We start from the raw sequence: 27,270 nt of genomic DNA on the forward strand, positions 1-27,270 counted from the left end.
CAGAAAGTAAAAAAAAAAAAAATCCTCAGTCAATACTGATGTGGAAGCATTTCTCTCAAGTGAGAATTATTCTTACCAACCACATGAAGATTCAGACTGCTGGGGATGAACAGGATGACTTGGGGATCAGCACGTATTTAAGTTCTCAAATGGGAGGCCACACAAAATTCCTCCCTTTCGTTTCAATATTTCCCTATTACCTTAAACCATTTCTATTCCTTTCCATGGCTAAAGTCAACAATTATATTTGCTTTACATGGATTATCCTGATAGAAGTACACACAGTCGATCATTTCCGCAGCCCTGCGAAAGACTTATCTCCCATCGTGTGACAGATGAAGCAGCCCCAGGCTCGGCAAAGCTGAGATTTGTCCAAGATTACCAAACTCTCCATCTGGAGCTCAGGCTAGTGTGGATCCCTAAGACTCAGTAGACCCACCCTCTCCAGGAGCATGTTTCCTCAAGGCACATGTGCTTTTGAATTCTCCGTTTTAACTTGTTCTGACCCCTCAGTCTACCTTTTGTGTCTCAAGACATTGTCATAATTCTTTGTATTTCCTGCCAACTTTTTGAAAGTACTTTTTACGGCCGCTTTACCACTCACTCAATCCTCAGCAATCAGACTATGCTCCTACCTGTTCGGGTAACTCCAAGTCTTATTTATGTTACATCCAGCAAGAATCCCCATCTTTTCCCTCTGTCTACAAAATGACGCTAGTGAAAACGGTGCGCAGGCCACACGAGCCAGCGACGCAGGCTTCATTAGGGAGCAGACTGTGAGGACAGAGGCCGACAGCTTTAAGGTAGCGATCGCTCCTTTCCTTCCACTCCCGGAACACTAAATGGCAAGCTGATGCCGTACCCCAAGTGTGTTCCGTCATGAGCTGTGATGTACAAACTGTAAAATACATCCAGTGTGCTCTCCCTGAACAGCCTCATGTGCTGACCAGTCAGCCTCAAATGCTAATCCTGGCAACGTCACTCATGTGACGGCAATCTAAATTCCCATTTTCCACTCTCAATATGTGCAGAGGACCTCAGTTCTCCCAACCGAGTATCTCTGGCTTCCCAATTTCCACGCGTCCTCTTATCAGACCTGCACCCACCGTCAGGTATTCTAAGTCTGTTCATAGTAACTCCATTCCTACTGCCTTTAAAATGATGACAAGTTCTTCAAAATGTTTCACTTCTGATCTTCAACTTTTCAGTCTTACTTCCCATCACACTCTCTCTTTACAGTTATACCCCGCTAGGCCATTCTTCACTTCTCATTCCCTTTACGTGGGAATGCCCTTTTCTCCAAACCTTCCTTTAAAAAATGCTTCTTCTGCAAAAACCCTCATTTCCTCTCATCAGTCCTTCCCTGTGTTCCTTCAGCATGGTCTTTGCTCCTCCACACAAAACTTATTTCGATCAGGCTTACTAGACTCGAGCGTCATCACTTTCAGATCTCTCATGTCCAGCTTCTAACTCAGGGTCTCAGACACATATGCACACACTGACGGAATTAAATGAAACACGTCACCAATCATGAAAGCAGAGAGAGACAACAGGATACGGTAAATGATGTCAGACAGAAGTCTAACTTCACAGAACATAGTTGAAGTTATCTTTTAGTTTCAAATGAAGTCCAAAGACATACTGCTATAAAAGCTAAGAAAAAAAAAAAACAAAACTCAATCCACAACATCAGTACAAATCAATTTTCAATAACATAGTCAATGGATCTCAATCCACAAAATCAGTACAAATGAATTTTCAATAACATAGTTAATGGATCTTTTAAGGAGCAGTACTAAAATAAATGTAATGCCTCAATTAACATGAATTGCTTCAATTTATTTGGTGTCACTAGGGTATTATGATTGAGTGGAAATTTACTCAACAAGGCTGGTGGCTCTTGCCATCCAGTCTATCACGAGGTCTCTCCAATGACCGTGATGAGGCTGGCAACCACGTCTGCTAATGGAGCAGTAAGAGTCAGGTGGATACCTGGCCTTGCCCGTCCTTTCCTCAGAACCAGGCGAGTGTGAGTGCAGGTGAGGAGGGGTGTGAGCTCCCGATATGAGGGTTATATGGAGCACGAGTCGAGCAAGACAGAGGAGAGTCAACAGACTGGACATATGCAATGAACGAGCCTGCTAGCCTGACCAGTACAGGCAAAGAGAACACCTGCATGGCGAAGCTGGAAATGCGCTGAGCTGAAATCCCTGGGTGGCTTTGAAACAGATCCTTTTAAAATACTTCTTGCCAAGTGGTCTGCTGTCCATGTGACTGCTGTCTCACACAGTTACTAAGAACTAGGTTAAGGGCATTGAAGCAAATTCCTTTCTTAAGATAATGTTTCTCTAGCAAGTTCAAACACCAGAAAAGTGTAGATAAGTCAGAAAACCAGGGTGATAGTTTAGCCTTTTCACAATTTATATAAAATCCAAATCTAAGAGACTTGCCCTAGTATCCCTTTAATCCCAAATCCATAGGAAATCTGATACCTGCCCAGAAAAACTTTTTACCAAAAATTTGTATCTTGTTTTCAATGAAAAACTCTTAATTTCGTAATTTTCATATCACTTTTTTCTTTTTTATTTAAAATATTATAACCAATTAACATACTAAGATAACATTGTTTACATTCCAGTGGTGCATGTTTAATGACTAGGGCATGAATGATTAAAAACCACAATAATTATCTCAGCATTCCCTACAAAGTGCCCCATTTTGTTTTGTCTAGAGGAGGGGAGAGGAGAGGGAATGGAACACAGGGAAGGGAGAGGAATGAAGAAGGAATGGCATCACACAGGGAGAAAAGCAAATGTCAATTATCATACTTAGATTTCAGGTTTCAAAACCTGTTGAACAGGATAAACTATGAGAAAATAGATGTCACAGTCCAGGTAGACAGCTAGTTCAGTTTTAACTTCATCATTCGGCTAAAAGATTAAGAGCTTCTCAAAAATATACCAAATATCGGGCCTACAAAAGTAATTTATTTCTTCGTAAAATTTACTAAGATTTATTCCTTTTGTAAAATGTAAAGAATGGACTGATATCACGAGCAGGTTTCTACTTACAAAAACAGACAGTAATAATGTCCAACGAGCACATCTAACACAATTTTCGAAGATACATAGTGAAAGATTTTACAGGTGAGTCTCTCTTACTGATGCAAGGTATATATTTTACATACTTATTGGTATAGTGTTGACATTGGCTATAAAGTACTTAACACACATAATTCACACTCAGTGAAGATCTAACAGTAAGGGCAACTGCTTACTTGGGAAAGCATAGAAAATTAGTGTGAGGTAGTTCAATAAAAACCTAGTTTAATTTGTAAGTTACTGTGAGAATAAACATTGTGCAAAAGTAATCCACAGGTAATATTTCTCAGAAGTTTCAGTAATGAAGAGAATCTAAATCAGAAACGGCCAGGAAGTGTTACTCTTACTAGACTCTCCTTAAGAGCACTTAACTAAGAGCAAGTTAGTTTGAAACTAATTAGGACATTTTTTCCTTACCAGTTTTTAATCATACCCCAAACTATACATTTCTGCTTCAATGCCCTTTACCCCTCCATCTTTCATGCTACTCAGGAAAAACTAGTTTCCTCTCATTGAGGAAAAACCTAAGAGAGATCAGTAGAAACACAATGCATACCGAAATGCACAGGATCCAGAGGCAACACTTGAGAGGGCTGCTAACGAGAGAACAGTGGCGTCTGCTTTTCCTACTGGCGAGTTTCCTGGGGTCACGGGGCGTCATGCACTCACTCTACAGCTAATGTGTGACTAGTGAACAACACTCACAAACAAACTACAACAGGATTTTTGAAAACAGACTATGTTTTTACCTCAAAATGTTGTACAGGCTTATGTCTAGGCAACAATGAGTAGTTACATCTTCATAGTGTAGCACATACTGGCCAATAGTGTGTACCAAGTCTTATCTGTTACCTCAAAGGGCTTCATTCGCCTGCTGCTGATTGCACCATCAGATATCCACAGCCTCTTCACCTTTTTAGACAACACAATAGGATCAGCATGGAAAAAAATAACAAAAAGCGCTTATGGGAAAGTCTGCCATTTTACATGCAATCAAGCGTCTTGCTATTGCTAAGGGGGTTGTGTGACAGCCTTCTCACTTAGGAGGCTGGTATTTCTCTGAGGAAGTCTGGTGTGACGACACTGTGCCTTTACCAACATAGGGCGTGCATACCAGGAACAATCAGCGGCTGAGGCTGTATAACAAAATGAGAACTGTCCAGCAAACAGTATGAAAGCGTTGAGATGCTCTGTTTATGTCTATTATAATTAAGCAATCCCAACAATACAATCATTTAACAAATGGTCAGTTTATATTAGAGGGTAACAGAATAGTAACCAGGAAGAAATACAGAGAAAGAATTACTTTCCTAACCTATAACGTTGAATACTAAATCTTGGTCTAAATAATTTTCTGACAGTAAGACCATGGGTATATTAAGTATTTAAAGTCGAAAATCCAGTTATAAGACAAGCAAGGTGGTTTTACATAAGTACTGCTTGACAGAAATCTTATTTCCATTTCTTTAAAAAGTGTTTAAGATGTTTTAAAGGTTCAAAAACTTCTAAAAATAAAAAGAACTAGCCCATCTTTAGTTTATTTTAACACAGTTAGAGAAGAGGGAAAGTTGTATTGAGATACTGCATTTTAAAAACCCAGAGCACACAACACTTAAACAGACTTTGTTTTCAGGATGTATCTTAAGTGTACATGACTATTAAGAGTTTTGTTTTCTCTGAATCAACTGAAACATGCTGGTTGGCAAGTGGAGCTGGCATTTACAACAAATGATACTGTTGAAACACCTGGTTTTCCTTGCTGAACCAACACCTGTACCACGAGATGGCTTATCAGCAAGGAAACAGAAAACGAAGGGAGTCTTCTGGGAGCGTGGCAGTTGTTAAAGTGCAATAGTGAAATAATCTACTCTATAGAAATAAAGCTAGTTAACTGTCAAGCTAATACAAACTTAACACATTCGTGCTCAAATTCTCCTGAAACTGCAAATCCAATCCTATTTCTACAATTCAAGAGGTGTTATAGTCTCAAAACTTTATTTTGCCTAATAAAATTAATGCACCCTGTCATACAAGTAGAAAAGGAATTAATAAAAAGACTGCCACTTCAAGAGAGGCTGGAAATCATGGCTTAAACAATCAAAAACAATCTTACTATTTCAAAGCATATAAAATGGCTGTTAATGTATTTTGATCCTAAATATTGCACATTAACAATGACCTAAAATACCTTATTCAAAAGGAATTTTTCACTGAATACATGAACACCATGCCAAGTGGACTTTCATATGCCACACGCTGAATTGCACCAGTTCCTACTCCTGCTGGTCATTAATTCCATTGGGCTTTCTGCCTAGAACTTTTTGCTTATTTAAGTATGCATTTCCCAGTTCATTACAAGAAATCCCTTTTGTTCCAAAAATAATAAAAAGTGCCTGGGGCATTACAGACAACATATTTCAGAGATGAGACTTCAATGACATTTTACTTAAGAAAAATTCTGTTATAAAGAAATAATTTTGCAGATATAAAATGTAAACAATTAACATACAACCGTCAGGAGCAGCACCATTCTTACACTATTCAACATCCACATCGTGTGTTTTATTGAAAATCAGGTATTAAAACAAATGAAAGACTCAGACTAAATAACTACCACTTATGCCTGCTCTGCTCAGTATGAAGAAACAGTCCTTAGAAAATGATATCCTATATATGGCTGTGCGCTACTATTTTCAGATGAACGGTATATTGCTCATTTTATACATCACCTACAGAAATCTAAGTAGGCTTTGGAACCTCCCAACAGCTAGTATAAATATGATTATGCCACAGGTAGAATCAAATGGCCAGAAACACCCTGAGAACTGGTGCTCGACTGACTGACACTCTAACAGGAAACTGAATAGGTCCAAGGGCCCGAGGCTGTAGGAAAGAGAAAGACCAGACTCTAGGTCATTGCTAGGACCTACAGCCTGAGTAGATCAACTCAGTGTATACAAAAACAGGCTCATAGCTAGTAAAGGTGAACCATCTGTTTATTTGCATTGAAATGTATTATTCATGAAGTATCCTCTTGACTTTAGTGATCATAAGCTTTGAGCATGCCACAGATGTGCAGAAAACACCATATTCTCTTACTGTACTGCTGGCGGGTGGGATATGGGGATAGGAAGGTGGTGGTGGATGCCCAACACTTTCAAAGACATGCTCTGAGTTATTCTGCCGTTTAGATGATGGGGCTTTTTGCCAAAATTCACATAGGATTACCTATCAATTGTATGTAACTAAATTAGAATTGGCAAGTAGCAAATATTGGAGGTTTTTTTTCTTTTTTAAAACACGTTCATCATTTACAGTAGTTATTCCTGAATATAACTGGCTACAGGTTATTTTCCCTCACTCCTCTGGGGTTATTTCATTGATAAGCACATAACCCTAAAGGATAGCATCATGAACAAAACATTTGAAATAAATTCTAATAAAAAAAACTATAAAATCTTAAATAATTCATGATATAGGCAAGTCACCACATAATAGTTGCTTTGATAAACAAAATCTTACAAATTCAGTAAAAAAAAAAAAATCAGCAGCATAAGATAAAGCAAATATGCAAAAATTTTAAACCATGATAAAATAATTAGGTTTACATTATACAGTTAATTACAGCAAAAATACACAGTTCTGTTGCTGTTTTAAAACACAACTTAAGTTTTAAATTACATCACTTGAAATTAAAAAAAATAAACTACTTTACTACAAAATGAATTCTACATTTTTGAAAAACCACTCAAAAATAAGACCACTGAATTGTTTTCAAAGTAGTTCTATCAATGACTAAACAACTGCCCATCCCTCCCACCCCCCAAGGCCCAAGTAGTCATCTACAGCAGCCCAGAGGCCCAGCTGACGCTTCTAGACTGCTGTCTGTATCCGAGGCCAAAGTCGGATCTGTTGACATTGAGGACACATCATTGACAGACGACGATGACGATGGATGCTGAGAGCCATTGATCACTGCTGCACCTGTGCTATGAGAAACAAAACAGCAAATCAGTTGCAGACAGAGTCGCAGATCGAGCTACTGGTACTGTACTGACTACTTCCAGTGGTCAATAATTGTTCTTTCAGTTTAAAAGGCTCATTAAAAATAATCACAAGTGACACGCAACACAGCACTAACTTACAAACACATCACTGCAAGCTACACGGTGAGAATTTGGAAAATGTCTGGAAACCTGGAGTCCCTGCCCTTTCTACTAATTTTTCAATTTCAGACAAGAACTGTCAATGCCAAGCAATATTTAGAAACAGTCCTATAGCAAGATTCATGAACTGGCTTCAGATTGTGTGTGAATAATACTGATAATACATGCAAAACTGTCTGTATTGCCTTTTGTTGTAAAGAGGATCTCAAGGGATGTATGACTCAAACAGTTAAAAAACTACAGCCCTAATAAATGTAAACTAGTGCAGTGACTATGGAAAAGAGTAGGAAGGTTCCTCAAAAATCAAAAAGAGAACTGCCACTCAGTTCAGTTCAGTTGCTCAGTCCTGTCAGACTCTTTGTGACCCCATGGACTGCAGCATGCCAGGCTTCCCTGTCCATCACCAACTCCCGGAGTTTACTCAAACTCATGTCCATTGAGTTGGTGATGCCATCCAACCATCTCATCCTCTGTCATCCCCTTCTCCTCCCACCTTCAATCTTTCCCAGCATCAGGGTCTTTTCCAATGAGTCAGTTCTTCACATGAGGTGGCCAAAGTATTGGGAGTTTCAGCTTCAGCATCAGTTCTTCCAGTGAATATTCAGGACTGATTTCCTTTCAGATGGACTGGTTGGAGCTCCTTGCAGTCCATGGGAATCTCAAGAGTCTTCTCCAACACCACAGTTCAAAAGCATCAATTCTTCACTACTCAGCTTTCTTTATAGTTCAACTCTCACACACTGGAAAAACCATAGCTTTGACTAGACGGACCTTTGTTGGCAAAGTAATGTCCCTGCTTTTTAATTAGCTGTCTAGGTTGGCCATAACTTTCCTTCCAAGGAGTCAGCGTCTTTTAATTTCATGGCTGCAGTTACCATGTGCGGTGATTTTGGAGCCATAACTTTCCTTCCAAGGAGTAAGCGTCTTTTAATTTCATGGCTGCAGTCACCATGTGCGGTGATTTTGGAGCCCAGGAAAAAAAGTCCGTCATTGTTTCCCCATCTATTCGTCATGAAGTGATGGGACCAGATGCCATGATCTTCGTTCTCTGAATGTTGAGTTTTAAGCCACTTTTTCATTCTCCTCTTTCACTTTCATCAAGGGGCTCTTGAGTTCTTCTTCACTTTCTGCTTAAGGGTGGTGTCATCTGCATATCTGAGATTATTGATATTTCTCCCAGCAATCTTGATTCCAGCTTTGCTTCATCCAGCCCAGCATTTCTCATGATGTAATGTACTCTGCATATAAGTTAAATAAGCAGGGTGACAATACACAGCCTTGACGTACTCCTTTTCCTATTTGCAACAAGTCTGCTGTTCCACGTCCAGTTCTAACTGTTGTTTCCTGACCTGTATACAGATTTCTCAGGAGGCAGGTCAGGTGGTCTGGTATTCCCATCTCTTTCAGAATTCCCAGTTTGCTGTGGTCCACACAGTCAAATGCTTTGGGATAGTCAATAAAGCAGAAGTAGATGTTTTTCCGGAACTCTCTTGCTTTTTCAATGATCCAACGGATATTGGCCATTTGATATCTGGTTCCTCTGCCTTTTTAAAATCCAATGGTTCACATACTGTGGAAGTCTGGCTTGGAGAATTTTGAGCATTACTTTGCTAGCGTGTGAGATGAGTGCAATTGTGTGGTAGGTGGAGCATTCTTTGGCATTGCCTTTCTTTGGGATTGGAATGAAAACTGACCTTTTCCAGTCCTGTGGCTACTGATAACTTCTCCAAATTTGCTGGCAAATTGAGTGCAGCACTTTCACAGCATCATCTTACAGGATTTGAAATAGCTCAACTGGAATTCCATCACCTCCACTAGCTTTGTTCGTAGTGATGCTTCCTAGGGCCCACTTGACTTCACATTCCAGGATGTCTGGCTCTAGGTGAGTGATCACACCATCGTGATTATCTGGGTCGTGAAGATCTTTTTTGTGCAGTTCTTCTGTGTATTCTTGCCACCTCTACTTAATATCTTCTGCTTCTGTTAGGTCCATACCATTTCTGTCCTTTATTGTGCCCATCTTTGCATGCAAAGTTTTGAGTTTCTTCAAAAACCTAAAAAGAAAACTGCCATATGATCCATCAACCCCACTCCTAGGCATATCTCCAGACAAGACTATAATCTGAAAAGATACACGCACACCAGCACTCACTGCAGCACTATTCACAACAGCCAAGACACAGAAGCAGCCTGTATGTACAGTATAACAGGTCAATGGATAAAGAAGATGTGGTGTACACACACACACACACACACACACACACACACACACACCTTGGAATACTACTCAGCCATAAAAAATAACAAAATAAAGTTATCTGCAGCAATATGGATGGCCTAGAAATTATCATTCTAAGTCAGAAAAACAACTACCATATGATATCACTTACATGTGGACTCTAAAATACGACAAATGAATTTATCTATGAAACAGAAAAAGACACATAGAGAACAGGCTGGTGGCTGGCCTAACAGGAGGGGTGAGGGTGGCTGGACTGGGAGTGTGAGATGAGCAAAAGCAAATCTGTACTACTGTGCTACTGTGTATATGGTTAACTGAAGCACTTCCCTGTACTCCAGAAACACAGCATTGTAAACCAATTATACTTCAATAAAATAAATTTTTTAAAATAAAACTACTGCCCTAATAAAAAATGCTTCATGACATCTTCTCACTGTAAAGTACAAACCATCCTTCTGATATATCCTGTTTTAAAGCAAAAGCCAGGACAAAGATTAAAATCATTTTAATTCAAAGGATCCTTGGTCCAACTGCACCATTTGGTTACATGACTTGCCAGAGCCACACAAGTGCTCTAGATGGGTAAACTCGGGTCTTGTTATTTCAGTTCTAATAAGTACTTGATAAATGTACATATGGGCTTAATAAAGAGATAAACGTAGGGGAGACTCTTTTCCTTTACCAAAAGTATAGCCAAACAAGCATTTCCTAGATTTTAAAAAGTAACAGGAATACTTAACCTACAGAAAAATTCTCACAGTGCAACTGGGTCAGGAAGAAGAAACGACATTATGGGGCGGGGAATATGACTCATTCAACAGATAACAGCTTTTGAACTACTAAATAAGAATCACTGAATAAGAATCATTCCAAATTTGAGTATATTAAATAATGCATGTTATACAGAAGTTCTTAAGAACAGATTTATGGAATAAAAAGCAACAGTTTTCAAACTGAGTAATAAAAATTTTTAGGGTTGAGTTTCAGGGACCCAATGATGTTAAAACTTAGCAAGTTGAAAACCACTGCTCCAGAACCCAGTACCTCAGTGTTTGAAATTATCCCTCCTTTCTGTCCAATGACAAGAAATAAAACATTTAAATATGAACGGGCCTCTGAGAGCTTGTCTTCAAGTCCAACAATGAATTAACTAGGGGACTTGGAATAGGCAAATCTTTAGGGCGCTGGCAGGGACTGGGAGGCAGAGAAGAATGAAACCTCAAGGGACGGAGCAGGGGATGGGAGGTGCACTGGCAAAGGAGGTGCGCGGGATGCCTCAGGGCTGACAGGAGAGAGGAGAAGGAGGGGTGTGATAACCTAGAATTCTAGACCCAAGAACCTTCTAAGCACCCAGTCACAGTGCAATGATGACACTAAACTCTTAGAAGTTCAATTCTGAGTATCATTTAGAGTCTGTCATCTACAGATTAAAATCACTTCAGAAAAAAAAAAGTTCAGTTCGTACAGCACTACAGGATGCACCTTTTCTGACTACAGCATACAATCCCACCGATGGCTTCAAAGACCTGTACTGAAACATTCAAATCATAAGAGTGTTTTATCACATATACTTTCTCATGCCTCTATTTTTAATCCAAATTTTATTTTATCCAAATTTCTTAATTTAATAAAAATTAAAATTTAAATGCATCATAAATTAGCTAACTTTTTAATCTGAAAATCAAATACCTAAGGAAAAAAAACTTGTTTACTCTGACCTTTCAAGCAATATAGTAAATTCTCAGTAAAGTCTCTGAATGGCAACAATATGGAAAAATCTTTAATTTATCTGGATCTGAAAGTCTTTAATTTCTGGATCTGATATCTTTTATTTCAGGTATCTATCATTTCCCTCTCCGTTACTCTCTACATACTCAAAGGCATGCAAACTCATTTTAATATTACATAAACCAAAATAAAGACAAGAGGAAATCCAGGGGGCTAAATTATATATTTACTTTTTAAAATCAAGACAAAATGGTATTATGAATTCCTGATATTTTGAGTAATTAAATATTGTTTCTTCTGTTTTTGCATATAATCAAGAACTGAATATTTTTACAGCATTAATTTACTAACACTCTTCTTTGCAAGCTGTAACTGAGAATCCAGAAAATGTCTAGAAACTTCTAGTCCTGTCCTTTCACTGACTTACTTTGTCACTAAAATTAAAGGTTGTCTAGGATTAAAATTTTTCACTTATAAATTAAGAACAAATACAACTGCTGTATCTTTCATGAGATGATTAAGTTTACTCAAACATTTGACATGATGTGCCACTACTAGGATATTATGCTAAAGTATAAAAGTCTCCTAAATAATGGATTTTTCAAATTCAATTTGAGCCTCCATTATGAACAATTCACTTACATGACTACTGCATATCAATTACAAAGCCAATTAATTAACTCAGTTATTATGTGAAGTCACTCAATCGTGTCCGACTCTTTGTGACTCCATGGACTGTAGCCTACTAGGCTCCTCAGTCCGTGGAATTTTCCAGGCAAGAGTACTGGAGTGGGGTGCCATTTCCTTCTCCAGGGGATCTTCCCAACCCAGGGATTGAACCCGGGTCTCCCGCATTGCAGGCAGACGCTTTGCCATCTGAGCCACCAGGGAAGCCACCAAAAAAACTCAGTTATTAAAGCATTTATAACAGACCCTTCGTTACAACTAATTGTAGGTATAAGCTGTTGAAACCAATTTATATTTTCAAGAGAATCTATATTATAATTTGGAAGACTGCATTTCTGATCAAGGATTTAAAAAACAAAGAATTAAAATATAAGCAAAAATGTCATAGAAAGCTACAAAAATTATTTAAATATATGTTTACAGTATAAAAAACTGGGCACCTGAAACTGCAGTTATAAATATTACTTCATAAACAAGATGCTAGATATGATATCCCATTTTTTTTCTTAGAATTATTGTATATGAGTTTTAGAAGGATGATTAAAATGACACAGTTTTACTCTAATTCAAGACCTATCAGTTCAAACAGTATTCTTCAAGACTCAGCTCAAATTTAATCTCTCCCTAATCTTTGTAGCCAGAAGTCTCTGCTGCCAACCAGAGACCAAATTGGATGCTGGAAAAACCATGCCTTCTTGAAGTTACTGATAAACATGGCTTCAAGTATTCACTTTTCTACACAAAAGATTTGTAGTCTTATATCATTTAACTTTTCTAAACTGGTTCCTCATCTGTAAAATGTGCATACAAATCCCTTCCTTGGGGTTTTCCAGGGCTGAATGAAATGCAGTACAGAACCCACCTGTGTCTACCCTGTGGTATGTGCTTACTACGTATATGCTGTCATCTGACTCTTCCCTTCAAGTCTTCATGCTTTACAAGCACTCAAAGTTAACATGAGCTTATGATAAAAGAGAATGTTTAACTCATACAAAGCTAACATTCTTAAGAGATAGAATACCTTCTGACAGCAGTTTTAACACAACAATGCCAACAATAAAAAAGGTTTTAAATTTCAGTTCTTCAATGGGATGTCAGTATCACAGAAAAAGATGCGCATTTTATGAAGTCAGTTACTGATATATTAGTACAATGTACTGATAGAACGGTGTGCCAGTGCTTTCAAATTTAACCACAGAAACTGTACTCCTTATATTTACTAAACCTGGATACGAATGGTAGTAAATACAGAAAGAACAGAAAGTTTCAGGCCACTGAAGATTACGACACCAGAAGTAAACTGCAATCATAACTGAGCTTATATTGTAACCAACCTAAAGGAGAGGGCTGCCCCCGTATAACTCCATTCTTGGTTCTCTCCTCCAAGTCCATAACTTCTTTGTATATCAATTCTGAAAAAGAGGTAAATAAAAACTTTTCAAAGTCTGAGAGACAATCTCCAAAGATATGTATATGTTAAGTAAAAAATATTCACACACATTAAATACTTCGAATGGTGTCCTTGCAATGGCAGAAGGTTGAAAAGTGTCAACTAAAGGTTCAAAGGTGTTAACAATTTATCAATCCTCAACCATGAATTATATTGAAAGAAAAAAAATCTCTGTTGTAATATTCCAAAAGTTAGATTAAGATAGATCTGAGGTTAGAAGTTTCATCTTCTATACTCCACCAGGACTTTATACTATATCATTCTATACTACAAATACTCATTTAATTCTCTCAATGAGGGCTTGAATCAAATTTGTCTTACTAACTTCTATTTCCCAATAGAGCATAGAGCCTGGCATACAGCATGGTACACTGTAGGTACTTACCCAGATACCTGTTAAAAGATATAAATGCAAGAGTATATGGAACCTTCTTTAATCAGAAAAGAATACAAATACATCTTCATTAAAGGAAAAGAATCAGGTAGCTATCCTTCAACATCTTCTGAGTTGAAGCATGGCCTATTATTACTATACAGATTTCTTCACGAGCATCTCGTTCCTTAGCTAGGCTTCTGGATGGTGGGTATACGACTGGCAGGGCCACTCCAACCGAGTCTGCCTGTCAACTTAAGACCTTTCTGGAGTATGCTAACATTGCCATTATTCTTCTCAGGTCATAAAGTTCTTTGAGGACTGCATAAAAGCAATGAATGCTCTTCTGAGAAAAATGTATACACAAAAAACGCTGCACAGAATTTCAAGGAGTCTGTAATTCATTAAACATTTGATAAATGATTTCTGATCACAGGGTATGGCAATATTCACGTTGATAATAAGGTAAAATAAGTGGATATGTTGGGATGAACAAGAGCTGGAGACACCGAAGTCTGCTTGTGATGGTAACCTACTTGAGCTAGGAAGAAGAGAAATAGGAAGTCTTTTGATAGAGGCAAGAACGGGAGATGTCTTTAAGAAACAAAAAGGAATGATAAGCATTCCAGATAGGAGGATTAAAAAGAGAGAGAGATATAACAATATCTCTTTGTAAAAAGCAACCTAGATAGCACTTTGCCAACAAAGGTACGTCTAGTTAAGGCTATGGTTTTTCCAGTGGTCATGTATGGATGTGAGAGTTGGACTGTGAAGAAAGCTGAGCGCCAAAGAATTGATGCTTTTGAACTGTGGTGTTGGAGAAGACTCTTGAGAGTCCCTTGGACTGTAAGGAGATCCAACCAGTCCATCCTAAAGGAGATCAGTCCTGGGTGTTCAGTGGAAGCAATGATGCTGAAGCTGAAACTCCAATACTTTGGCCACCTCATGCAAAGAGTTGACTCATTGGAAAAGACGCTGATGCTCGGAGGGATTGGGGGCAAAAGGAGAAGGGGACGACAGAGGATGAGATGGCTGGATGGCATTACTGACTCGATGGACATGAGTTTGAATAAACTCCAGGAGTTGGTGATGGACAGGGAGGCCTGGCGTTCTGCGATTCATGGGGTCGCAAAGAGTCGGACACGACTGAGCGACTGAACTGAACTGAAGGCAGAAGAACCAAACTAACCAGGGATACTAACTAGACAAATTAATCTGTAGTTAATGGCTTTGGCACTGAATTTTTTCTGTTATGATGCTAAAAAGGGAGTTTGTAGGTAGCTATTAAACTGCATTTGGGTAGGAGAAAAAGATACAGAACAAAAATAAGTATGTTTAAAGTAATCAAAAATCCTAGAAATATACAAATGAAAATACTATGTTTCACTGATTTTTAGATGTACTTTTTTCAGTTAGCTTAATGGTGCAATACAGCTGGCATTGTGTTTCTCTTTCTTAGTGGTATATAATAGTGTGTTTTACAACTGGGGGCCTATTAAAATTCCACAAAATATCATATATGTTTACTGTAAATGTAATGATATATAAAGTATCAGGTTAGACATTTTAACACCTATTCTGATCCACAGTTTCTATACTCTTGTATATGACATGTTACACCGTCAGATGTACTAGGTTCCACCTCATTCTGTCGTCTTGGTGGGCTCTACAGAACCTTATTAATACTATATGTCTCCCAAGTCAACTGAGGGAAAACTAATTTCTGATTATTCCGAAGAAAGAATCAACTTAATTCTTCCCAAATAAACCTGTAAATGGACTACCTGCTTTGGTTTATACCTCCCCAGTCCCTTTTGCCTTCCAAGTATTTAGGTTCTTAGCTCTTAATAACATATCTTCTGTCCACCTGATTTTAAGTGACTTCTCCAAAGTCATGCAGATACAAAATTGGTCAAAATATTACATGACAACAATATAAACAGAAGCAAATGAGATCTAAAGGTAACTTGGCTCAAATGTCCCAGGGAATCTTTTAAAGAAAGAAATACTTTAACATTTCCAAGACTTTCAATGCATTATTAATATTCAACCAAAGTAAAAAAAAAAAAAACTACTCTGTTAGATATTCCTATACAATGCTGATGTGAGTGTAAACTGCTATAATTTCTTCAGAGAGTAATTAGAAACAGCTGAAAATATCCTTTGGCCCAGCAAATCTCCTTTTAAGATCTTTCTCACAGGCATATTCTCAGATGTGCACAATACTACAGAGCTGACTGCAATAACAACAGACTAGACCCAGCTTAAGCTCTTCAAATGGCTGTCAGAGCGACCCTGTGACACAGCCGCACAGCAGATCACTACCCAGCTATTAAAGCAGAGGAGCCGGGTATATGGAGCAAGAGGGAATAATCTCTAAAATATACGATAATATCAACAAAGCAATTGTGAGTTGCATACAACTGTATGTGATTAAAACAGGGTGGGAGAGGAGAAGGGGGAGACAGCACACACACAGGTTTGTGTATTCGCAGAGTATGAAAGAATATTAAAGTTCCTGAAAGTACAAATGTGCTTCTGTCTGGGGTGGGGAACATAAGGCATTAAGTTAGTGAAGGAAGGAGGTTTAGTTTCTACTTCTGCAAAATATTTTAAATCATATTATCAAATATCAGCTATGAATAACAGAAAATATCTTTCATCTCCCTAAAATGATGAATAAACAGCATAGAAAGCCAGAGCGCTCTCAGCTCCATCTTAAGGAATCTGGTGAATGTTACCTTTCCACTCTTCTATTGTGTGTTCCCTTTCATCTAACTGCTTGTCAGGTATCTTTGGTGGTGGCTGAAAAACAAGGTAACAAAAATTGAGTCAGTTTATTCAAAGTATATAAATTCCTTATAATTACTTGAAATATTAATCATGCAGAAGCCTTGGAAAAACACACCATTATACCAAGACTGATCAATGATCAATGCTGATTTTGTGTAGACAGACTAATTTGGGAAGACTCCATGACAGGAAAAAAGATGCTTAACAGTCTTTTTTTTCTTGTTTTTGCAGCTAGTATATTTTATTTACATCACAGAATTGTGCTATGCTTTGGGCACAGTAATTTGTTTACAACAAAGTTAAGATGTTTTCTCAAAGAGCTCAACTTACAAGGTAGTAAGGCAAAAAGGCAAGAAACAATGGGAGGGAAGTTTATTTTGTGTAGGAGGTACTTGGATATGTTCATTCTCTAAAGGAATTTTTAATGCAAAAACAGAAAGCACCATCATCATTTATTTATATTTTTATTTAAAATTAAAAAAATATACTCCAAACCTAACTTCAACTCTAAGAGTACAATATATTCTTCAAACATTCAGAAAAGAACTTACAGCTTCTGCTTCAGAAGGGTCATACCAGACATTGATATACGGGTGCTGGAGAGCTTCGTCTACAGAAATCCTTTTAGATGCGTCGATTACCAGCATTCTGGATAACAAATCCCTTGCCTGACTGGCTGCAAAAGTAATGAGATGTTTATGTACACGTATCTCATAAGGTTTTAAAATTATCAATCAATTTCAGAAACCTGAAATTATCATTTACTAAAAAATGCTTTAAAAAGAATAGATTTACTATAAAATTAGATCATACATATGATTAAAAATATAACTAAAAGTAACTAAAACCTCACAGTGTTCCATTACTCAGAAATAATGCTGAGTTACGTCCCATAACAATATAAATACACCTCCATAAAAACCTCCTCCACAAACAGCCACCTACCCACAATGGAATTAAAGGTAATATTTTAAAAAGTACCTTTAAGTTTGTTGTGTTCCGAGTCAGCTGGGAAAAGCACATCAGGGAAGAGTTTCTCAAAGCTATATCCGGCATATTTAGGTCTGTTTTCAACATAAGTCCTTACTGTTGGTTGTAGTTTCTTCATGAATTCAGGACATGGTGTTCCAAGCTGTTCAATAACTTTATTCCACTGATCAATATCTAGTATCAAGTAGCTAAGAAAAATACTGTGCATCTCATGTTCAACATATCAGTCATATCCATATTAAAATAACATGAAAATAGCAATTTAAAATTCTAAGAAAGAATGTGGCAGTTATAAATCTTATAGCCACCTTGCAAAAGGCAATGACTGTAGGTGGACAAAAAGAATCAATAACAAGCTTTTGTTAACCTTATTTATTATGTGTGTGTGTGTCTACTAATACTGATTTTATCATAAAAATGGAAGCTTAAACTCACAAATTCCAAATACAAATAATGAGTGGCTCAAAGAAAAATGGTAATTACTACCCATACAGACTCTAAATATAAATGACACAATTTTGAACATAGAATTTGCCTTTTCTTCTAGCTTATCAGAAAATGTGACTGCATTTTTGAGAAGATAAGAAATATTTATTATCTGTCCTGCTTTTCCAAGTTTTCTAAACTAACAGAAAATAACCAGTAGCAATAAAAATGACGGCATTTCTTTTTGCCATTTGTTTAGCTTACGTTAACTAAAATTAAGTTTAAAGCTCTGAAATCTGAGAAAATGACTCACTATTTTGGTTAAGGAATAAGGCTAGAATTCCCTGGTTTCTTTCCTTCTAGTCTTTAGTCTTTATACTTCAAGTGCTCCCCGTGGATTAAGACCTAAAACTTTCTTACTGTAACCCAGAGAATACGGTTTCTCCCGTTCGTCTTCTTCAAACTAAGTGTCACTCACTGAGAAACACCTAAAAGACCACTGCTACTATAAATACCAGAAGTAGTCAGATGAACAAAAATCGTGAACCCAACCTACTCATCACCATATTCAACTATTACTGCTGAAACTCTCAGATGGAAAGATCAGTATGTTATGTTGAGAAACGAGACAACAACGGAAAGACACAGAACACACAGAACATTAACAAAAAAGAAGGTGGGGGGGGGGGGGGGCAAAACAAAAGGATGACCAGAAACGACAATTTCAAAATTCATAGTATGTCCTAAGTACTTCTAGACTTACTCAAGTGTATAATTATTAGAAAAATTTAATGCAAGCCATGATTTTTGATTTAGGTTAAATAAGTCAACTCAAAGCCAACAAGTAATTGTGGATAATTAACTTGAGTAGTTTTCAGAATTAACAAATGAGACAACCAATGAGGGAAAGGAAAGTCTATGTCAAATAGCAGGTGGTATTTTGAAAGAGTAATTTAACAATACTTTATTAGGGAGAGACAAAATACATTATACCTGATCAAGCTGAAGTGCTGTCATACATTTTGACCTTTAGAAACTACACTTTAGGCCAAAGATAAGGATACGATCTGTACCTGGGAACAAAACACCACCTTTGATCATTTCTCCCATGATGCACCCAACTGACCAAATGTCAACTGAAAACAAAATGCAATGACATTAACATAAAGATTTTGGTTAAAATAAAAAAATATATAAACATTAAAAAAAATCACGCACACCATGTATACTTCAAAATTAAAGAAAGCAGTATAAAATAAAAATGGGTGACAGTGAATGTGCTCTGACTACCAGCAGAGACTGTATGTCCTACTGCCAAATGCAGCCTACAAACATTACCGAAATTTTTGAACTATAACAGCCACAAACTTTACGTCTGTTTAAAAAACCCCACGTGTATGAATGTACACTATATTCATCTTCATTAGAGAACATAAGGGAGTTCATCACCTAACTAATCAAACTGCTGCAGCAGCACAAGGATACAGTCCCTTCCTGGAAAGAGGATTTTGTGGCAAACCATTTCTCCCATTATGCACCCCACAGACCATAAATCCACTATATGTTTGCAGCACAAAAGAAGGAAAAGCAAAGCAAAAGGTCGTTAAAATCAAAGAAGCATAATATGACTGCATTATATAAACACTGCAAAACATCACAGAAAGAAAAAAGTGACTTTAATTTTAGCTAATGGAATAATTTAAAACATAAAATATTTTTCAAAAGGCTCTGATTCACAAAAGCAAATGTGAAGTGTAGCCTTTTAGCTACATATCTAATTTAAAGGGAGAGCTATGCACAGAAATCACATGATTGTAAAACCTATAGTTTGCCCCTGAAAATTTACTTATAAAATATGAAAAGGAACCAACACAAATTTATAAATAAGGCTGAAAATGTACAGGAGGTACCAAAATTTAAAAAATAAAATCTTGATACTATTTGGAGAGTCAACTGTGCATTATACTCTCTCTTTAAGTAAAATAACAGAAAAAAGCATGAGCAGAAACAGTCTAGCGTATTAAAACATTGAACAGAAATAATGTTTCTATGAATAATTACAGTTAAAAAGTTAACCTAAAGGTCTTCAGAAACTTTCAAGCTGGAGTTCATAAATTTGTTTTGAGAAGTGCTATGTTTACTCTGAATAGAAAATCATTTGTTTTCTTGGCAACACCATGTTGCATTTACTCTACTACCCCAAAGGGAACAAGTACATAGAGAATGAACAAACAGTCAAGAAAACACAGCCAAGAAAGTATATTTCATGTTTTCCACCTAAAGTGTTTTAAGCCTGTAGAACTAAACCACTTTTGGGGTAAGAAGCTGGTTTCGGCTGAACACAGCATGAAAGCTCCCGCAAATTTATTATCTACAGAGTCTCCTACTAGACTTACTGACCCTTGCCGACTTTATTTTTTATTTTGGCCACACGGGATGAGCAGGGATTGAACCTGCATCCCCTGTGGTAGAAGCACGAGTCTTAACCACTGGACCGCAAGGGAAATCCTGTGACGCTTGTTAATTTTAAATGAGAGTTCCAACCAACGTTGAAAAGAATGCGCCGGACACAGAAATGAGCAATTTGAGGATCTCCACCTACTTCATTAAAACTAACCACATACCCTGACACTTTATATCTTTGGGTTTGAAAGCAGATAAAAAGAGAAGGTGCTTACAGTTTAATACCAGAAGGGGAAGAATAAGCAATTTGAAGGGAAAGTTTTAGTAATATGCATTTGTTTTTGAAGTCTGAAGACTTCAAATCTTTTAATAGCAAAAGAATAAAAGAGCAGGAATAGATGTTAGAGATGTACCTTTAACCATGCAGGATGACTTGGGAACTTAAAATCTGTACTTTCTAATACACTCATAAGGAGACTATTAGTTCATTACAGAATTTTAGGAGCTATATTTAGGAATAAATTTTGGAAATCCTGTGGAACTCAAGTTTCTCTAAAATTTCATATTAGAATACATACAAATCTTTTTTATCTATGGCATAATTCAACTTCCAAGGATAAAATTTTAGAGGGAAAGTTAATATTCACCTATCAGTTCAGAGAAAATTTTTTTCCAGGGTTTTCATTTCTGGCAAAAATCTATTACAACAATTTTTCCTTGTGGATTTTATAGAGAATACCAAGCTTTAGTTAAATATCTAGGACACAATTTATATACATAATCTTGAGAAAAACATATTTTAAAACATTTCAAAAGCTACAAGCATGAGAGGCTATTGCAAGCATTCTCTGGGCTAATGAAGGCTTTCCTCAGAATATGACAAGCCTGATTCAAACATAAAAAGAGCTTTACAGGTCTAATTGCTTAGTCTATTTGGCAGTTTAAATATACCCCGTTATCTCACTTTCCAAAAAGCTTTGAGGGTAGCTTGCAATAAAAGACATATATATAAACAAAGTTGTTCAAAACAGGTGTAGGATGGGTGAGAGGTGTCACTAAAAGGTGGAAGTTCTTATATTTGACCTTGCTGGCTAATGTAGTTATCAATATTAAGCATTATATTTGACTCAGTTTCCTGGAGACAAAAGAAAGAACGCAATAAAGTGAATCTATATAATTCTTATCTAAGAAAGGAAAGTATGTCAACTCTTTACATGACAGTTTTTCTGTCATGTGCTGATTTCTACTAGGGAGCGCCTAAGATCACAATGCCAAGATGAAGTGACACACCGCACATTATTCATGACAGTCAATGGTTTTACAGCAAATACAAAGACGATGATCATGTTGTCACTTGAAATAGCAATTCTCCAAAAAAAAAAAAGAGAGAGTCTAATACTAAATCTAACTCACTGGATTTTACAGGGTGTAAGACAATTTTAGGTCAAGAGTAAGACAAGAGAACAGCATGTTTATTTAAGAACAAAAGAATAATACTGATAATAAATGTTTAAAGTGTTTTTAACTAGCTCAGATAAGAATATTAAGCTAAAATCCTTACTTCAAAGTTATCTTTTTTAGAAAAAAAGAATCCTCAAAACTGATTTGATACAGTTTCCTGATTCAGAGTAAACTGCTGTTTCAGAGTCTTTTGCTAGAAAAAATGTCTATGTCCTACTTTATAAAGTATTTTCAATTATCACATTTTAAAAGCTAAAGTCAATAAAATCATGTGTAGACTTATTCATCTTCCAAATGACTGAGATTCAGCAAACTTTCTTAGGTAGAAATATGTGTATGTATAACATTTTTTTAAAATTCATGAACTACATGCCTGATCATTTTCTTCAACCTAATTCTAGTGTTAATTTATGTAACTGGCTATATTCGCACATAATAATGCCATTTCTTTAAGGTTGGACACAAGGGCTTTGATGAAACACCATTTCCTCTGAAAGGTCACCTTCAATTAATTATCCATCAGCTTTGCAGAACAGCCTTACTGTAGCTCTTAAAGTCTGCACTAGGTGCTACTGCTATTAACTTTAATGTCATGGGACAGGAAATGTGTGCAAATACCATTAATGCAAACTAAGATCACCCCTAAAGATGTGGGTCCACTATACACTTCCTTGCGCCCATGTCAGAATGCTCATTTTCACGTTACAGGCAAGAAAATGGTATATATTCTATATACGTATTCTGTTACGGGGGCCATGGTAACAAATTCTTTATTCGATGGTTGTACTGATGATTATGTATTTGTATTTAAATAAACAGGGGCCCCAAGTTTTTCCAAACTTTTATGACAAAATTTGTAGTTACTTCCAAAGTCTTGATAAACATCTCAAACAGCGATAATTTTCTTTATGCATTTCAATTTAAGTATTTACATAAGAAATCTGATAAACAAAAGCAAATAAATCTGAACAGAATTTCAAGTAAAGAGTGTTTGCTGACCGTTTTCTTTGTAGCCCATGCCTAGGATGACCTCAGGTGCTCTGTAGTAGCGAGTCACTACGTAAGGTGTCATCATAAAACTAGTTCCTGCAGTCCTGGCCAGTCCAAAGTCAAGAATCTTCAAAGTGCAGTCTGATTTTACTACTATATTACTGGGCTTTAAGTCCTTCAAAAATAAAAATACAAAAAATGACTGCTATGATATAAACAAATATTTTGCAGTATACTCGTTATGAATGAGATCTCTTATAAAACAATTCATGCTAATTGTTCATTTTTCTCAAACTGTAATTGTTACCACTGCAAAGATTCATCATAAATAGGCAAATTTGAGAAATTAGCTTGATGGCATTTTTAATTTACAAATACATACAGTAGTTATTAGAAGTTAGTAATGTTTTATTTGCTAGAAAATATGATTAACTAGACAGTTTCAATCAAGGGGTGTAAAAGCGATTTGGAATGGCATCTCAGAGCTCATGTAAGAACTTTCATGGTTAAATAAAGAGAGAGAATCATAAGTTAGCATTTATATTCACTTGTACACTAAATTACTAGCTTTTAAAATTCTCATTTTAAAATCACAGTAAGCTTTATATAAATATTATATACCAACAACAGGCCATTCTATGTCAACCCAACCACATGGCATTTGACTTTTCAAACAGGCAGATGTTCCACTCTGAAGGACCAAAGTAATCATCATCAGTTTTCCCATCACTGATCTCTCACCGAAAATCATACAAATTTGTTCATACAATTTTTTCCCACAGAGGTAGGACACCACTGTCCTGGTGCCACTAACCCATAAAATCACCTGCTGTTGATGCTGCAAAGTAACGTCCGTGAAAAGCTACCCACGTGAACCCAACCTCAAGGAATTCTATGTTACAAGCATAAAAAGGCAGCAGCATAAATACTCAAGGCTTCAAGTTCAACCCATCTTGCCTTCTAGCTACCATGAATCCTGTTATGAACGGAGAGACCAAAAAAAGCAGGCCTATAATTCACATTGAATATCACATATTGAATATCAATGATTAACAATACAGAAAACTGGCCTGAAAAATAATGATTAATTACTCTTGCAATGTCTATATCCAGCAAAATATGTATACTGTCTTCAGCCTATTTTGATAGGCAATCATAGATGGAGTTAGAAGATATGTCACCTATTTGTTGTTGCTGCTCAGTTGCTAAGTTGTGTCTGACTCTTTGCAACCCTATGGACTATGGATGGCATGCCAGGTTCCTCTTTCCTCCACTATCTCCCAGAGTTTGCTCAAATTGATGTCCATTGAGTTGGTGATGCTATCTATCTCATCCTCTGCTGCTCCCATCTCCTTTGCCTTCAATCTTTCCCAGCACCAGGGTCTTTTCCAATGAGCTGGCTCTTTGCATCAGATGGCCAAAGTATTGGAGTCACAGCTTCAGCAACAGTCCCTTCAATAAATATTCAGGGCTGATCTCCTTTATGACTGACTGGTCTGATCTCCCTGCAGTCCAGGGCTCAGCCTTCTTTATGGACCGACTGTCACATCTGCACATGACTACGGGAAAAACCACAGCTTTGACCAGATGGACCTTTGTCAGCAAAGTAATGTCTCTGCTTTTTAATACGCTGTCTCAGTCTGTCATGTCATCGATCGGTTTTATCAAATTAAAAATAAGTATCAACAGGCTTATGGAACAGAAGATGCACATTTTTATCATTGCTATCCTATAAATATGTGGTCATTATTTCCAAAATGCAATACCTCAGCAAAGAAACACTGCATATTCAAAAATAAATATGAGCTTTGATACTATTTCAATGTCTATCATGTTGGTTAATGATTTAATGGCTCATTGTAGTACTGCATTCTAGTCTAGGAATAAGATTTCAACCTTAAACACTTTACTTTGGAAGAAGAACAAAATAAAAAAATTTTTAAATAATCATTTTTTGTTAAGGGAAAGAAACTTTCAAAAAAGAATATCATCTGACATTCATCCTTGTATATCAGTATGTATGGGCTTCCTAGTGGCACGGTAGTAAAGAACACGCCTGCCAATGCAGGAGATGCAGGTTCAATCCCCGGGTCAGGAAGATCCCCCGGAGAAGGCAATGGCAATCTACTTCAGTATCCTTGCCTGGAAAATCCCATGGATAGAGGAGCCTGGCGGGCTGCAGTCCTGAGGTGGGGAGGAGCCGGACGCAACTCAGCACCTGAGGACACACACACCAGCGTGCACCCTTCCACAGGCGCTGAGCAGCACTGCTCTCTCTATCTCTGAAGGGCTGAACTCGTATGAATGTGTGACAGGAGCAGTGGACTAACTTAATATTCCATCCTCTCTACCACATTTTTCCAGCCTGTGATTAATTCTAGTCAATGGGATGTGAGTGGGAACTAAGAATAGAAGGGCCAGTTTCTTATACACTAGCAGTGGACAATCTGAAAGAGAAATTAAGAAAATAACTCCATTTATAATAGTTTCCAGAAGAATAAGATACCTAGGAAAAAATTTTAACTAAGGTCGTGAAAAGACTTGCACACTGAAAACTGTAAAACATAGAAGATTTGTCACAGACTACATTGCATTCCCCGCCGCCCCCCCCATCAAGTGCAAACATTGAAGTCCTACCCTTAATGTGACTATATCTGGGGACAGGACCCTTATAGAGGCAATTAAGGTTAAATGAAGCCATAAGGGTTGGGCTCAATGCAAAAGAACTGGTGTCCTTATAAGAAAAGAAACACAGACACCAGAGTTTGTCTCTCTTTTTACAAGCACGGAAGGAAGGGCATATGAGGCCACGGCAAGAAGGCGGCTACCTCCACATCAGGAAGAGAGATCTCACTAGAAACGCAATTTACTTGCATGTTGGTCCTGGACTTCTAACGTCCAAAAACTGTGAGAAAATAAATTTCTCTTGTTTAGGCCACCTAGTCTGTGCTGTTTTGTTATGGTACACAAAATAGACTAATACAGCCTAAGTGGAAAGACAACCTATATTTGTGAATTGGAATACTAAATATAGTTAAGACAGCAAAACTATCCAAGCAACCTACAGAGTCAATGAAATCCTTATTATTATTACAATTCCAATGGCCTTTTCAGTGGAAATGGAAAAGCTGATACTCAAAATTCCTATGGAATCACAAGGAGACCTCAACAGTCAAAATGATATTGAGAAAGAATGAAGGTGATGGACTCGTACTACTCCATTTCAGAATTCACTACTCAGCTGCAGTGTTCAAAATAAAGCGGTACTGATAAAAGCACAGACACAAAGACCGATAGAGGTGAGAACGGAGAGTCCAGAAATCAAACCCTATGTCTACAGCCAACTGAATTTCAGTAAGGATGCCAAAATCATTCAGTGAGGAAACAACAGTCTCTCTTAATAAATGGTGCTAGGATAGCTGGATTTCCACAAGCAAAAGAATGAAGTTGTTAGCACCTTATCTCAGATCATATATGAAAATTAACTCAAAATGGGTCAACGACCCAAACGTAAGAGCTAAAACGATCAGTGAAAGACTAAGAGTAAACCTTTATGATCTTGAATTCGACAATGGATTCTCACATAAGACACTAAAAGTACAAACAACCAAAGAAAACATAAACTGATTTTAATGAAAATTAAAATGTTTGCATATCAAGAGAGATCAAGAAAGTGAAAAGACAACATACAAAATAGGAGAAAATATTTACAAATTACTCATCTGATAAGGATTCAGTATTCAGAATATATAAAGAATCCTGATAACAACAAAAAGACAAACAACTCAATTAAAAAATGGGCAAAGGGCTTAAATAGATATTTCTTCCAAGAAGATATACAAATACAAAACAATCGTGAAAAGATGCTTAATGTCATTAGAGAAATGCAAATTAAAACCACAATGAGATACCACTTCATACTCACTAGGATGGCTAGAATGAAAAAGTCATTAGGAATCAGCAAAGATTTGGGGAAATTGGAATTTTTGTGTACCATTGCTGGAAATGTAAAATGGTGTACCCACTGTGGGGAACAATTTGCTGGTTCTTCAGAAAGTTAAATAATACATTCTCTATGTTTTTGATATTTGATAATGAAAAAAAAACCTTTGGTTGTTTATTTCTGAAAAATAATTGTATTTAGTGATTATTTTAGATAGTGATATTATAGCATTCATCGTGTGTAAATTATTTCATATAGGGAAGAGTTCTGACCTGTACCTATTATGGTTCTTATTGAAAACAAAACTGGATGTGCATTTCTGTGATGTTATGAATACATTTCTACTTTATTTTGAAACATTTGCCAAACTAATTACTGTAACACTGTATAACATTAAAAGTGTTCATGGACTGCTTAGCATTAGAAGCAGACTGTGTCCCCAAATTCTAAAACAGCAGCAAATGATGCTGCTTGTATAAAGCCTAATAATAATTTTTAGACCAATTTCCACAGTGCC

General features: G+C 36.9%; 1 protein-coding gene across 16 annotated transcripts in view; it reads right to left on the reverse strand.

Moving 5' to 3' along the window:
• Positions 1–2,559: 2,559 nt before the first annotated feature.
• The window catches only part of MAPK8 (mitogen-activated protein kinase 8), a 100,540-nt gene continuing 75,829 nt past the window's right edge, over positions 2,560–27,270 (reverse strand). For 4 of the 16 annotated variants that reach the window (XM_086381269.1, XM_086381256.1, XM_086381255.1 and 1 more), the window contains 7 exons: positions 22,820–22,985; positions 19,021–19,092; positions 17,522–17,704; positions 17,092–17,216; positions 16,489–16,552; positions 13,259–13,336; positions 2,560–7,085 (listed from right to left, as the gene is read on the reverse strand). In XM_086381269.1, the coding sequence (XP_086237395.1) occupies positions 6,940–7,085; positions 13,259–13,336; positions 16,489–16,552; positions 17,092–17,216; positions 17,522–17,704; positions 19,021–19,092; positions 22,820–22,985 (834 nt within the window). In that variant the 3' untranslated portion in view covers positions 2,560–6,939. Of the gene's footprint in view, positions 7,091–13,258; positions 13,337–16,488; positions 16,553–17,091; positions 17,217–17,521; positions 17,705–19,020; positions 19,093–19,441; positions 19,514–22,819; positions 22,986–27,270 lie in introns of all 16 variants that reach the window. The other 12 variants (XM_086381271.1, XM_086381263.1, XM_086381262.1 and 9 more) reach the window with 3 other exon arrangements.

Source organism: Bos grunniens, chromosome 28 (assembly GCF_055505025.1).
Source record: "Bos grunniens cultivar Pamir isolate PY7600 chromosome 28, Bosgru_T2T1.0, whole genome shotgun sequence".
NCBI classification, from domain to species: domain Eukaryota; kingdom Metazoa; phylum Chordata; class Mammalia; order Artiodactyla; family Bovidae; genus Bos; species Bos grunniens.